Source organism: Poecile atricapillus, chromosome W (genome assembly GCF_030490865.1).
Source record: "Poecile atricapillus isolate bPoeAtr1 chromosome W, bPoeAtr1.hap1, whole genome shotgun sequence".
Classification (NCBI taxonomy): Eukaryota; Metazoa; Chordata; class Aves; order Passeriformes; family Paridae; genus Poecile; species Poecile atricapillus.
The window spans coordinates 9,464,893-9,480,875 of NC_081288.1; the positions used below are offsets into that span (position 1 = coordinate 9,464,893).

General features: G+C 37.5%; 1 protein-coding gene across 1 annotated transcript in view; it reads left to right on the top strand.

Moving 5' to 3' along the window:
• The window catches only part of LOC131592373 (semaphorin-3E), a 130,474-nt gene extending 118,853 nt beyond the window's left edge, over positions 1-11,621 (top strand). Inside the window, exons 15-18 of the mRNA XM_058863844.1 lie at positions 5,141-5,208; positions 6,737-6,876; positions 8,444-10,158; positions 10,218-11,621. Of these exons, the coding sequence (XP_058719827.1) occupies positions 5,141-5,208; positions 6,737-6,876; positions 8,444-8,896 (661 nt within the window). The 3' untranslated portion in view covers positions 8,897-10,158; positions 10,218-11,621. The remainder of the gene's footprint in view (positions 1-5,140; positions 5,209-6,736; positions 6,877-8,443; positions 10,159-10,217) is intronic.
• The last annotated feature ends 4,362 nt before the right edge of the window (positions 11,622-15,983 follow it).

Consider the following 15,983-nt stretch of genomic DNA (forward strand, 5'->3'; position numbering starts at 1 on the left):
TTACCCCAGAGACAAGCTCTAAGCACAAACCTGATTTGGTGCTTTAATTCTTCCTTGTGGAGACTCTTTCTCTGTATCACCCTTCTATCACCTTTCACTCTTTCATTCAGTCATTTCCCTGGGACCCGTTGTCCTCCCTTCCCTCTCAAACATAGATTCTGTAATTCAGATCTACGCAGATCAAGTATCTATAACTTGCATATTTTAATCCAGATCTTTTCACAAAAATTAGTCAGCTTTGCCACCTAGACAGGGCAAATTCTTATCTGAATCAGCAAAATTTTGGTATTGCATAATTCAAATAATTACTGTGGGGTTTTTTTGTAATTCCTGGTTTTAAAAATATATGCTTATTTATATTAGACCTACAAGGACTATAGGAATACATTTAAAAAATTCCAGAAAGAGTTCTGAAAACTGGTGGAGATGGTTAAGTCCAAAACAAGTCATAGTATCTCAAATGTATTACTGTTTCTTAAGGAAAATCAGGAATATGGGGCTTTGTATTCATTTATTTTTCATCTGGCATATTTTATCTTTCCATGAACCTGGATACACTCAAATGCAGGCTGACTATTGTCAGGCATACCAGACATTTCCATAATTTTTTGCAAAAGATAACCAATACAGTCATGTTACATTTAGTAACATCACTTTTTGGGTAAGGCACATTTAAAAGTACAAATGGGAAACACAGTCTGTGACTCAGCATAATTAAGAATCTCTTGGATTTACTGCACAAAGGCATAGGTTAAACCAAGGCAGAAACCTACACAGCTTTTAAAAGCAGGACTGCATAGGTTTCTCGTGTCTTTTGTGAATAGACTGGAAGGGAAGAGGTGGACTCTGGCTGACTGTTCATGGTGAGATGAGTGTGGTTAAAATTTTCAGGCCCTGGATTAAGAAAGATGAGCAGCTATATAATGGGCCAGGGAGATTAATGTCCTACAGTATAAGTAGAAATTGGATTACCATAATGATAAAGCATATGGGTTACTCATCTAACAATGTAAAAGTCATTTGGGAAGGAAGCAGGGGGTGGTAAAAATTTTCCAGCAGCCTTCTAACTTGCTAGCAGTATCACCATTTATGTTGTGCAGGCTACTTTTTGTCAAAGATTAGAGAAACCCACTGAGGCCTGGACTCTGTTGTACATGTTTCTCACCTGAGACAATTTCCAGAGCAGCAGCCTTTAAGTTCCCTGAAAACACATTTATCCAGGGTGGAGTGATAAGGGCAGCACCCCAGGCACCTTCCTGTGCCTTACCTCCCCAACATTCAGCAGGTCAGCCTCTCTAAGAAGAAAATACTGCTGCTATCTCGCTCCTTCTCTTAAGATAAGCACTGTAGCAGTGGAGAAGGGATTTGCACTCAATTGAATGTTCTTGAAGTCTGCAAAGCTTGTTTTCCATATCAGAGTTTGGGGGACAGCCAGCAAGACTAACAGTGTTGAGAGGCAGGAATGGCATTTGCTTTGTTCACTTTAGGTCACAGCTGAAGCTCAGAGCATTTCAAATTTAAGGCCTTACACTAACTGTGTGGTACATGGAGAGGCAGGGAGAGGGACTAGGGACATGTGTATAGAAGTTGGTTTAGGTTGCTTCCTGTCAGGTATCATGTGAGGAGTACTACAGGAAAAGGCAGGTCCTGGCAGACAGCGTGGAGTTTTCTGATACCAGGTGGCACTGAGTAGCTGATAACCCTGACATGGCTTAATTTGACTCCACACAGAATTAATGCCACACCCCAGGACATCCATGTCTTAGTCTGGCCTTGTCTCAGGGCTCCAGATTTCTGCTCAAGCTGTACATGGTAATACAAGTAATGTGAGTGCAAGGGACATTGGAGAGCACTTATTTCTCCTCTTCCTGGTATCTGTCCTTCATTGGAGTCATGGAGTTGTGCCTTATATTGCAACATGTTTGAGCTGACCCTAATACCACCTATCTCTGGCCAAATGTGGCCTTCATGCTGTGCATTTAGGTGGACTTTTGATTTGTAAGAGCAGTGCTGCTAGTGGGTTAGTGCTGCTCAGAGCTCTTTTTAATTCCAGTCCTACTGGTGAAGAGTTGAATTGGGGCAGGGATGTACAATGTGTCCTCCCCACTTTGATCCAAATACTGTCTGCTTTAGATCCTGATGCCTCCAAGGTACAACAAGTGCTTAGAGAATCATTAAGTAGAAATCTGTAAACTAAGGCATGTAACAGATTTAGAGAGAAGTGAAGCACAGATACAAAAACTATGCTTGGCATCTGGTACTAATTTTTAAATTGTGAAAGTCCATAATTCCTTGTGAATGTATATCTTGAATAACTAATTAAATGTAGGATTTAATTAAGGAAAAATTATAAAAACTGAGTCCAAAATCACGTATCTTGATGCTGGCAGCACAGCACACTACAATTCCGTGGTAATTACAGGTGTGTGGCTCCTGAACACTGAAAATACCTTAGATGGCAGGAAAAATTTCTATTGCATTCAAATTTCATGAAGTGTGCTTGAGAAAGCAGAGGTCCAGGACTTAAATGCTTTAGTTCACTATTAGCTCTGCAATCTGATTCAGGCAGGTTCAATTTTTAGCTAAACAAGCACTAAATTCTACAAGTGAGATTCTTTGCTGTACCAGCTCACCATCCAGACTGAAAAAGATCTGAAGTAATTTAAAAATGTCTTTGAATTTGGGTAGGCATGGTATGATTCTTTAGCTAATTTTTAGAAGCTGACAGTCTCTTCCCTGCCTCCTCTCCCTCTCTGGCTTTTTTCTCCATCACCCACTCCACCAGTAAGCACACAGCCTACTGATAAACCTATGTAAACCACAGTGGTGCCTTTTCTTCTCAAGACTTTTTGATTTTGCCTCAAACATTCCTGGGAAATAATAAAGAAAAATGAAAATTATGTTAATGGTAATGATGATGATGAGTGTATTGCTTTATTACAGATCATTTTTACTAGTTTCCTGAAAGCACAGAGTTAAGGGCTGAACTCTAAATTAATGAAGTTATAGATTGCAAAAGATACTTCCCTACATTGAGTACATTTGTTAATCACTGAAAATTGTTCCATAATGTAATTTATCTCAGGGATTGTCTGATACTGTATTATTAACAGAATTCTGACTAAAATAATTTCTGAGAACAAATAAAATAATACCAGGCTTATGTCAGTATTTGTGAAATGAGTTTATCTTCCAGCATCTTCCTCTCTTTCAGCACCTGTCTCCATTTTTTCCTTCTATTGGAGAAAATAGCAAGTGAAGCACTGATAATTGTGTCTTCCCCAGTCTTCACAGTTGCAACAGTAGAATTCCATCAAACAAACATTTCTTATTCTTTAATGATTCTGACAACTGGAGAAATAACCCTGTCTTACAGAACTAGGATTTTTTTAGCTTTACAATGATCTTAAGGAACTGCTGAGTAAATAGAACATGCCTGCTACCTGTCCTGTTCCTGCTAGATAGGGCTGTTGGACGTGACAGCAGCAGAATGGTCTTGTTTGTCTTGTTTAAAGGCTAATGCATATCCTATAGTGTTTATATATATTTGTGCAGGAAAATGTCTCTTCTGAGTAATCTACATACACAGACTTGCAAAGCTGGTGACAGCATTTATCAACACTGACACTACACATTGCAATGACAACACCCAGGGCAGAATAAGGCCCAGCTGCTAGCTCAGAATTTCTTTTTCTTTAATAGGATGCAAGTATTGTTAGCATTTCTCCCTAAAAGCCCAATGCACTCTCCACTGAAATTCCAGATGCCCCTAAAAGAACAATGGAAAACCAATGGTTCTCTGAATACCAGTGGAGGTTAAAGCTGTGACCTTGGCCCACCAAGAACACTGGATCAGGAGTTCATGTGGGTGACAGAACTCAGAAAATAGTCACTGTCTACAGCCAGATTAAAAATGAAATGAGTAACATCCATGAAAAAAAACCTTGAGATGGTGTAAATCTAAATAGTTTCTGTATATTCTATTTGTGACAAATTGAAATTTTGTCTTTTGGGTTCACATAGAACTGGAGAATAACCTTATTTCACTAGCAAATACAAAGAACAACAGAACTCTTTGGCTTTGTTTGTTTCTAATATAATTTATATTGTACACATACCTAATGTGTAAGATTTGATGCACAGCATGTTTCTGCTGTTAATCTGTTATGTATGGCATTAGCAATATTGTGTAGAATTATTCTTTATGCAAATATAGGAAAGGAATCCTTAGAAAAACTGAATTTGAGGTTGTTGGGCATACTAATCTAGCAAGATACAGCATTCCAGTAGAGTCTTTTATTTCCCAAGTAAACAATCCTAATTTTATTTTTCAAGAAATTCAAAGAAAAAAAGTGCTATACAAAAGCACAGTTCTTCTGGGAATGAGCCATATAATCATGGTTTTAATGTTTTTTTTCTGTAAATGCAATAAAAATCTCAAACCTTAAAAGTCAGAATGATTTTTCTTTCAAAAGCACTTGTATTATTTCCAGGTCAAAACCAGGGCTCACAGGTTCTGACCACAATTCTGCCACCAGTTCACTTTCTAGGCATGGGCATTCATGAATGCGTCTGTTTCCCTGTTGAGAAAAATGAGCTCAGTAACTATCTGCTACAAAGGTGAAATAAAATAAAGTATTTCCTCCACATGCTGAGATTCTCAAGTGAAAAAAAAAATAAACCAACAACCACGAGAAAAACTAACCATGAGACTGAAGGAGAAAAGAAGTACCATTCACATACACAGGAAAGTGTTTTAAATTAAAAAAGGAAAATTTCCTTCCTTTCTGGAGAGAGAGAGAGAACCCAAAGACAGGCTAAAGGTCCCTATGACTGAATGTTACCCTGTTAGTTCAAAGGATCTTGTTTAAGTATTTATAACATCAGTATAGTTATATATAAAATAAGCACAAAATTCTCTTCTCCACACAAGTGTGTTTTTTTTTTTCAGACACAACTCCCAGTAGGTTGAGTAGAGACAAAATACTGTTTTATAAATGAGTACTTCTCACAACAATGGTAAATTGTTAGCAATCAAGGTTTAACTCCTTTAGTTTCTAATGAATACTAGTTTAGCATAAACCAAACAACATGTAAGCTAAACATGTTCTCTCAAATAATTCCACTTTTTCCCCTCCAGACGTTTCCGCAGACAAGATGTTCGGCACGGAAATGCAGCGCAGCAGTGCTTTGGCCAGCAGTTCATTGGTAATCTATTCACACATGTACAAATTGCTTGTAAAGGCCTGGAACAGCCAGCCCAGAGTCAAGAGCATGAGCCAGACCATGATCTCACCTGCTGGCTTTCACTGGCATGTTCCGATAATGTTGTAAGAGCCATGGGGCTAAACCCTGCCATCCAGGTCTAACAGTGACTGTCTCAGTGGCAGATCAGGTGCATCCCAAAATGTTCACATGGTCCTGCAGCACTGACATTCAGACTAAAGATGTGGAGAATGCATCCCAATGGTTTCCAACAGAAAAAAAAGTAGAAAGATGACTCAGGGATAAGAAACTGCATCTTGAAATGTGTATGAAATAGTCTGGACACTTAGAATTTAAGCACTAGTATGAGTAGTGACATGACAGAAAAAAAATGTGTATTCATAATCAAGTTTTCTCTTGTAAAAAAAGATAGAGTGCTGTGTCTAATGTTATCCAAACCTTGTAAAGTGAGGATTTCAAACATGGGTATTGGGAACAGCAAAACAGAAAGAAAACAGTTGCCTGGACATCCTCAGTACTTTGCAGGATAATATACAATACATTTATAGAAGAAAAAGTAAAAGATTCTTCTAGAATGATATCCAGAGAAACACTCTATTAAATATGATATGATATGATATATGATATGATATGATATATAAATAGTGTGTATAGAAATATTATATATATATAAATATATATATATAATAGATATTTTTTTTTTCCTTTTTTATCAGAGAAAGCTTCATTAAAATTGAATTCCTTTGGAAGATATTGTATGTTTTGGAAAAGTATATTCCAATATTATGTGTTAATTCTTCCACAAGTTTGAAATACAGCAGAGAAATCACAATTATATAAAACAGTGCATTTCTTTAGGATATAAAGCTATTTGTGCTTAAGAATTTTTCTTACTATTATGAAATAAGATGATTTCATTTATGAGGCAATTGGTTTCATCCAGTGTAACAACTGGTTTATCTTCCTCCAGATGTTTTGTTGGATTAAAAACCAGAGGTAAATTTTGATTTAATTCCTTCACCTTGTTTTTATTAGTACCCTTGGACCCAAAATGTACATTCAATTTACACATGTATAGCACGGATATGTATAATATTGGTTAGAGTATTTATAGTATCATTCTGCAAGCAATTATGTGCTGTTATTATCCCTAAAAAATTGAATTTTTTTTATTATATTTAAACATGTTTTGAATCCTCCTCTTTCACTGAGTGAAAATGAAATTAACTATTCATAAGAACCAAGCACAAGCAATCACCAGTGTGAAAGGCTGAGATCTGTTTTTCTATAATCTTAGGTGAGTCACAGCACAATTTGGTCAGATGCTATGAAAGCCTGGGATGATGGGAAAATTCATTTAGGAGATCAGATCTTCATTAGACATTACTTTTCAGTCACTGTCTGGTTGGATCTGAATTAAGCCTCACTCTTTAAAGTAAATATACCCTGAACATGGAGTGTAACAAGTACGTGCAGGAACACATTTTTGAAACATTTATTTCCCTTCCAGGTGAAGTTCTGGAGAAGACTGAGGAGCGACTTGTTTATGGAATAGAGTACAACAGCACCCTTCTGGAGTGCACCCCTCGGACCTTACAAGCAAAAGTCATCTGGTTTGTCCAGCGAGCACATGAAACTAAGAAGGAAGAGGTAACTATTCTTTTAGAAAAACTTTTTGCAATAAAAGAACCTGTTGTTAGAAACATTACATCTTAGTTGAATTTCTGCCACCAGCTGCTGAAATGTATCTGGGTGTCAGGGAAAATCACCATGTTCATCTGGTCTCTTGAATTAATAGACCTGAGAATTTCACCTGGTGTTTGCATTCAACATCTTGAATGCAGATGTTAGACATGTAGTGAAGCTAATTTAAGATCTCAAAACAAAGGAAAATCCATCATTTCTCTTGGTATGTTTTTGCAGGGGTGAAATGTGTATTATTTCCAGTGTTAGTCTAGCTTAACTTCTGTTCATTCTTGCTGCCTCACCCATTTATTACAGAATTTTTTGCAAATGAGTATTAGTGGATTCTCTGCCTCTTTTACGTGTATTTTACCATTATGAAAGTGCTTCATAAATGCTATTGTATTTATTCCTCAATATCTCTCTGATACACATCACTGTAGCTATCACTAGAGTGTAGATATGTCACTACAGGGACTGGTAAAATCATTCCCCTCTTTCCTATAAGCCCCCTTTAAGTACTGAAAGGTCAACATAAGGTCTTCCAGGAACCCACTCTCCTCTTAGCTGAGCAACCCCAGCTCTCTCTTTCTTCATAGAAGTGTCCCGTTCCTCTCTTCATTTGTGTGACCCTCCTCCAGTCCCACTCTCACGGGTCCATGTCTCTGCCTTGTGCTGAGGGTCCCAGAGCTGTTTGCAGCACTCCAGGTGGAGCTTATCAGAGCAGAGTGGAAGGAATCACATCCCTTGACCTGTTGGCCACATTTCTTGTTATACAGCACAGGATACAGATGGTTTTCTACAAGTGGACATGGCCCGCTCTCATCCAGTTCCTTGTCCCTCAGTGCCCCCAAGTCCTCTTCAGGGCTGCTTTTGATCTCTTCATCATTCAGTACTTCTGCTTAAATTCATCACCTTACTGTTAAATGAGAAGCTGAGGATACCATTTCCCTGGCCACTCCTGCTGCTGGATTAGACAGCTCAGTGCTCCCTGCTTGGCAACATCTGTGAATGTCTCGTAGTCAATAGTGTTGCCTTCAGGAGCTGTAGGAGGAACTCAAAAACGAGACTCAGAGCTGAGACTTTAAGATCACAGTGGTCCCGCAGTTAGATATGCAAATACTTTTATGAAAGTCTCCTCAAAAGCATACCAGCCTATAAGAGAATTCACAGGGATCCTTATCACAGGTCAGCTGGCAAATGCCCTTTTGGTTTCCACCCAGTAGTTTATTTGCATGTTTCTAACTTATTTCCCTCTGCAATTAAAACAGGAATCTGTCTGGTCCACTATGTTCTTCCATGCTTCCCAGATTCTTTAGATTGTTCTCCATTTACAACTCATACTCTTCTTTACTTCAAGTAAATATTTATGTTATTACAAAAATACTGTGAATTAAAAATCTGTAAATCTCTAATATTCCTCTCAAAATTTAATATCACAATCATGAAAGTACATTTCAGAAATAATTGCATTGGTTTAATGTAATAGCAAAGGCCTGTGCCCTATAACTGCATTTTATGTTTTTTTTTTCAGGTGAAGACCGATGATAGAATAATAAAAATGGACCTTGGCCTTTTATTCCTGAAGCTGCATCGACTGGATGCAGGGACTTATTTTTGTCAGACAGTAGAACACAGCATTGTTCACACTGTCAGAAAAATCACCCTGGAAATCGTCGAGGAGGAACGTGTAGATGAAATGTTCAATAAAGACTATGAGGAGGAGATCCCTCACAAAATGCCATGCCCAATGCAGAGCAGTATACCTCAGGCTTCAAAGCCATGGTATAAGGAATTTCTTCAACTGATAGGTTACAGCAACTTCCAGAGGGTGGAAGAATACTGTGAAAAAGTGTGGTGTACAGATAAGAAGAGAAAAAAGCTGAAAATGTCTCCATCCAAGTGGAAATATGCCAGCCCTCAGGAGAAGAAGGCAAGGATCAGGCCAGAGCATTACCGGTTGCCCAGGAACATAGCTGACTCTTGATGGACAAAATCCATCCACTGTTTCTGAGCAAAATTTTATTTGGACTTAAGAGGGAGAAATCATTCCTGGTTTGAGTAAATTTCACAGGTTTATATATGTAAAATATTGGGACTGAAAGCAAAAATGCTATGGTAAGTTATATTGTACACTCATGATGACTGTTTAGAAGCATTTTAAACAAAATCTTCCCAACTATCTGGTTCTAAGTAAGTAAATCCAATCAGAGTTCTGCATTAGGGAGGATGTGACAATCTTCAGATTCTGAGTGCTTGAATCAGTTTTCTGTGCGGATCGTGCTTGCGCTGTATATTATTGCACATGATGGCATATTTAACAAATCCAAATAGCTAAACACTCACAAGTGGATGAAAAGTGTAACACACTTCTTTGTTTCACAAATTTCTCATGCTTCTGAAACCAGCATGTCTTAAGATCTTATTCTTTTTGGTTGAGACCTGAGTTCATCGCCCAGAACAATGAGTTGTGTTAACACAGTGTACTGCTACTTCTAAAGATAATGAAGGGAAATACTATTTACTTCCCACCTTTTTTTCAGTATCAGCCATTTATGAAGTCCAGTGTGCTCCCACAGCTAAATATTATTGCCTAGTAACTTCATGTAAGCCACATGCATGCTGAGAACACAGGAAGAATGAAATTCATCAGTTTATTTATAGAAGAAGTTGAAAAAATGGTTTAGATAGAAAACGAGTCCATCTTGCATCTGTGTGTTGCCTTAGTGGTGACACGAATTAAGGGATCGCCCTCTTGTGGCAAAAGAAAGCGAAACTAGACATTTAAATTACTTTTCTGAAGAAATATGTATAAGCAAAGAAGTATTACCGAGATGCCCAGCTGGTTTGCTTTCAGCAGACACTTTTAGACGCTCCATGTGCTAAAGCCACAGATGTAGAAGGCAGTGTTGGAAGTAATTTATACTGGGAAGGCAGCATTTTAAATAAATTATACTTTAACTGTTTTTGGGGTAAATGCATTCATAAAAAGTTAGGATGCAGATTAAAACAAAACCAGCATTATGCAGCTGTGTTTCTATATTTTCAGGATCTAGTCCACATAAACCTTTTTCTGAGGTGTGATCTCTGCTCAAAAGGGCTGCTTCACTCCTCTTGGAAGTGATCATTTGTGAATGATACCAGGAAAGGAGATCAAAAGAACTAAGTTGCTTACAATCTAGGTATTTCTAGACTGACTTAAAAAAAAATTATATATATATATATATATATATATATATATATATGTATGTATGTATGTATATATATATATGTATATGTATATATATATTATATATATCTATATATAGATATATTTATTTATCTTTAAGAAAACTTGCTTTGAGAAACCAGATTCAGAAAATGCAGAAAACCTAGCATTTCAATACGAGTTAAATGTAAACAAAAATGAGTCACAAATGAGTTGACTTCTAAAATAAGAACATGATGCCAGTAGGAAATAGCCAGGCTGATCCAAATTTCTAAGCCATGAAGAAAATATACAAAGGATTCATCACCTACAAAGAGTTTCATGTTGAGCTTCAACTTCTAATCTGGGAAGAGTGGGGATTAACAGCCTGGGAAACAGGGATTTGTGGTTTGCTGTGTTACCAAGCAGGCTGTTTGTGAGAGGAACTCACAGCTGCTGGCAGGAGCAGGGGGCTTTGCTGTGCTCCTCTGGGAGCAGAGACTGACCCGGTGTTTGGAAGGAGAACATGGCACACTGTCAGCAACCAGAGTGCGAGGAAAACGGGGTTTCACCTGGTGTGGGTTTAGCAGCAGATGAATCTTCATCAGCCTGTTAAGGGAATCAGTGTGTCTGAGGGTTTGCACCTCGTTTAGCTGCAGTTTGTCCCTAAGAGACGGGGCCGGACACTCTGCAGATCCTTGCATGAATCCATGCAATTGCTGGCTTTGGTCTGAGAGAGGAGATTGGATAAACTCATGTTTCTGGGACAGTTTGTTGGAACTTAGTTGCATTTAGGATGTTTACAGCTGTATGGAAACCACCAGCACTGAGAGCTGTGGCAGAGAACACACACAGAACAAGCATCCCTGATCTAAACCTAATCCCCTATACAAACCTCATCGACACCCTTGGTGAAAAATTTTAAAACACTACTAAAATCCTTTTCTGATGAATTATGGAGTCCCCTTCTTTTAAAGAACAACAGGAGTTATTTTTTACATTTGATTCATTTGCAAGTATCTAGTGCTAAATGTATCATTCATGAAGTATTAGAAAGGAATTACAGCATCTCAGCCTCATGGAACAAATATAACTTTGTGTCCCCTTCTCTGAGATTTCAGGTAGAAATCATGTTATATGGAAATCAGGATTCTTGATTTAATATGAGACTATATTTTTAGTGACCAATTCCTTTAGTGTTTACATGTGGAGAATTGCATTACCTCTTTATTTGCCTTTTAAAACTTAAATTTTTACCTTACACCTTGCGCCTTTCATGGTTGCAATGCCTATGAGAATTCAGAACTACAAGGTCTTGTTCAAAGAGTGCTCTGACATCTATGGAAGAAGAGAAAGAGTGACAATGTATTTTGGAAGGATATGCACAAATGTGCATTTACCACAATGCTATTTAAAATGCTTCTTTGTATATTTGGGGGCCATTGTCTGCTTCTTATCATTATGAGTTTGATGTATTTTGTATGTGCATGAAGTGGTCAAATTATAAATATAATTAAGAACCATATTTGGCTGAAATAATCTGTATTATTTCTTATAATCTATTTTCCCTAGACAGCATGATTATCTGCAGCTCACCAGTCACACATTACACATTACAGGTGTCCTTCACTATGTATTTTATGAACAGAGACCCCAGGTAAGGACAGAAAGATGTATGTATAGAGTTGCCAAATGGGAAATGTGGCACAGGGTAATGAGTAGATTCAGTCTGTCTGATGCATGAATGTATTTTGAGATTGGAACATGATCATTTAAGCTCAGAAGATGCTAACTGATGGAAATTCACTGAGAAGCCACAATTTGGATAAAGCTTTGGACTCTACTCTGTTTCATGATGAAGGAAAATCCAGAGCACTTGGATTAACCCTTCCTTTGCTTTGTTCTTATTCTTTTGTTGTCAGTGAGATTACTGTCACCTTGTACAAACTACTGTGCTCTCAGATTCTCTTGGGACATCAGGGCAGGAGAGTGTTAACCTGATGTGCAATTCCTGGCTTGTATATCTCAAAATAAGATTTTAGGATTTACACTGCTGTTCTGTAGCATGAAACAGGTCTCCTTCTGTAGGCAATCGAGAAAAAGAATTGCCCTGAGGGGAAATTATTCAGGTACCTGAATAGCAGAAGTAACAGTTGTATTTGAAGGAGTGCTTGAATCAAGATAATTTACATACAGTTATAGAGTTTCTCTTGTTCTTCTATCTCCTCTTAAATTTCAAGGGTATACTGGTTTTGGCTGATGTAGAGTTAATTCTCTTCACTGTGGCTACTGTGAGAAAATGTTCTGGATTTGTGCTGAACACAGGGTTGATAGACAGAGAGGGGTTTTTTATTGCTGAGTAGGGTTTACAGAGAGCCAAGGCCTTTGTTTTTCATACTGCCACACTGATGAGGGACCTGGGGCTGCGTGAGAGGTTGGGTGGAGATGCAGCTGGGACAGGTGACCCAAACAAATATTCCAAAGCATATGACATCATGGTCAGTTTATAAAGTGAGCAGAAGAAGGAGGATGGGGAGAAATTTGAAGCAATTATGTTTGTCTTCCCAAACTGTTACATGTGATGAGGCCCTGCTCTCCTGGAGATGGCTGAACACCTACCTGCCATGGGAAGCAGTGAATTAATTCCTTGCTTTACTTTGCTTGTGTGCATTGCTTTTGCTTTCCCTATTAAACTTCCTTTATCTCAACTTACAAGTTTTCTCTCTTTTACCATTCCAGTTTTCTCCCTGATACTGCTGGTTGGGGAGTGAGTGAGTTTCTGCACTGGGGCTTGGTTGCTGACTGGGTCTTAACCCTGACAGGAGGGGAAAAAAAAATCAATTTTCTCCTAAATGTCAGTCAGTCAGTTTCCTTCTTTTTTAAAAAAAGAACCAGTAATCTCCTTATTCTACCTTGGAGCACTGAGGCTGGAGTTATTTATGCAACTTTATATCTCTGAGTCCAGAAGGCACAAATGCCTCTGAAAGCTGCACTGTCCAGATAAGAGGCACTGAAAGTGAGCTTTTTTACAGCTGTAACCAAGCAGGATGCCTGCAATTCCTATCAGCCCTGGAATCCTGTTCCCCTAACCAAATTACTGTTTTTAATGGAGATTTCATGTCCAGCTGACATGAGTATTTATTGTAAATGAAGCCATGATTGGCAAGTTTTCACTTTGGGTGATATTTTTTTTTAATGCTTGCAATGAGGGATTTTTTATTATTAATTTAATTTTTTAAGGAAATAAGTTATCTTTCTAACACTATAAACAGAAAGATGGCAGAGCTAGCAATGTCAAGTAAACCTCTTGTCACTATGTGTTAATCAGCTTTCTACAGTATTGCACATATTGAAGAACACATTTGCCAAACATCAACCTAATCCATTACTGAAACTGCATTTCACAAAAGAGCTTTGCTGCTTTGAGATACAGCTCTCATGTAATGTTGAATCAGGAAATAATTTGTTAATTGTGTGGCCACATGTGCTCATAATTGCTGGAGTAAGAGCAGCAGGACAGAGCACAGTTGGACAAACTTGAAGCATGGAAGCCTTATCTGCCTAATTTCTAGATTTCTTGAGGGTCTTATGCCTGTCTGAGAAGAGCACATGTAGTTGCAGGAGGAGAAGCCTGGATCATTGAATGGTTTGGTGCAGCACAAGTCCTGTTTCACAACACCTGTGGGCTAAGGAGCCTTTGTGAACTTGTTTCAGTAGATTTCCCCAATGGCAGCACACAGAAAACTCCATTGAAGCAAAACATCTCTTTACCTGCAATGCCAGTTAATTCAGCAGCAGAATTTCATGTCTTTAAAAGTGTTTTTGCACATCTTTGGAAAGCTATGTTTTAAGAAGGATTACATTACTAGTCTAGGATTGCATTTAATATGGCTGCATTTGTTGCTTATAAATTATGAACTCTCAGAATATCTCTAGTCAATTTGAGTTTCAGCATTTCCAACATACATGCAGATAGCTCATGATGATTTTTTCTCACTCTGAAGAATCACATTTGCCAAGTCCTCTCAACCAGGACTTCAAGAATGTCTGTGAAGGCACATAATAATGTCAATGGCCATCATTATCATCATAATCCACAACAGCTGTAATTCACTGTCTTCTCCCTTTCCCAGAAATAAGAGATGGAATTTGCAAGGCAGTGGGCATGATTAATGCACCATGAGCATTTTCTGCATTTTAATTTGCTAGGTGTATTAAAAAGTGCTATTAATCAGAACTTGAAGAATGCACTGTGGACTTTATCGTAATCAAAGTAATGGAAATATCCCACCTGTAGCTTTAACCCAAGCATACAGATCATTAGTATTTAATTTAATGCATTTTCTTTGTCTTAAATGTTTTACTTGATAAAATATTACTCTTCAGTCATTAAAAAAATAATATTTGATGGTGCTTTTTACATTTGAAATTGGCTCAATTTCACAATAGCCACCAGAGGGATGAAAATACGTTTTTGCATCCTTTAATCTCTTATTTACAGGATCAGAAAAGGCCCGTGGCCAGAGCTCCCCATGTCCCAATGCAGTGTTGTGCTGCATCAGTGAAGAGTAGGGCCAGGTGAGCAGGCAAATTATCAGGGGGACCCCAAAAGTGCTCCAAAAGCAGGGAGTGAGGGAATCTTTGTCCTAACTGATATTTTTTTTCACAGACAGCTTTAGTTTCTGGTACTATAGTCTAATACAACCTCCTCAGTCATTCCTGTAATAGAGTGGAAGCTTCTGGAAGAAGGTCAGAGTGAAAAATCAGAGGTTAGTAAGTCTGTCAAGGAATATAAATTCTTTCTACAGTGGTGTCCATTCATGGTCTTGTCAGACAGAGTCCAGAGTACATATTAATATTTGAAGCCCATATTAATATTTGAAGCAGACCAAGACCAGCAGTTGTTCAGGCTTCTCTCATTTTATTTTTTTTTTTTTTTTTTTTTTTGGTGGGGAGAGAAAAGGAAAGGGTATTAGAATTTGATTGTGTGTTTGGGGGGTTGTATTTTTATTTTTTTTTTCCATTCTAATTGTTGATGAAAAAAAAATATAAACTTTTTAAACAGCAGTCTATCCTTTTAAGATGTGTTCATTACGATGAGAGGATTCATCAAATTAACTCCATCATGATGTTTTCAGGTAATCAGAAAAAATATTTCAAGCTGATTTTTGTCTCAAAATAAATACTCCAAAATATTAGAGCTATCAATATATATGAAAATACGGTAACTGCTTCTCAGCAATTTTGCCTTAGAGAACTAATAAACAAAGTCACTGGGGAGTGTGACATTGACAGTATTTAACAAGAAAATATAACCTGCAATATCTGTTTTGTTAAGAGCGATTTTTTTTTTAAATGTACTCTAATCTCTTACAGGTCATATTTCATTAGAGACTAATTTTAAGCAATTATTATTATTGTTATCTAAATTATTATTATCTAAAGATTGTTCTTATTTAGATTTCCTTAGAATCTGGGGAATTAAGTTTTAACAAAATTTTACACCACATTTCTGTAAAAAAGAGATATTCATGGACATGAAATATAACTTTCAAATAATATCTGCCTTTTTATATTCTGCATTTTAATCATCTCGGAAAAGATCAGAGATGGGATTTTTTCATCATCTGAAAACAATGGTATTCTTTTTTTAATGTGCTCTGACCATTTCAGTGTTTGTACATGAAAAAAATCCATTTCACCTCCAGTATATAAAATTATGTCTCCCCCAGCCTAGAACATTATCCTGTCTGTTCTGTGCTCTGGCTTTTTGACTGTTTTCCACAACAGTCTTTGTGTGGAAAACAAAAAACTTTGTCTCAGTGTTTGTGGTATTGTTTTCTGAATTTCATTAAATATTGCACTTGTCACAGGGAATTGCGAGCTG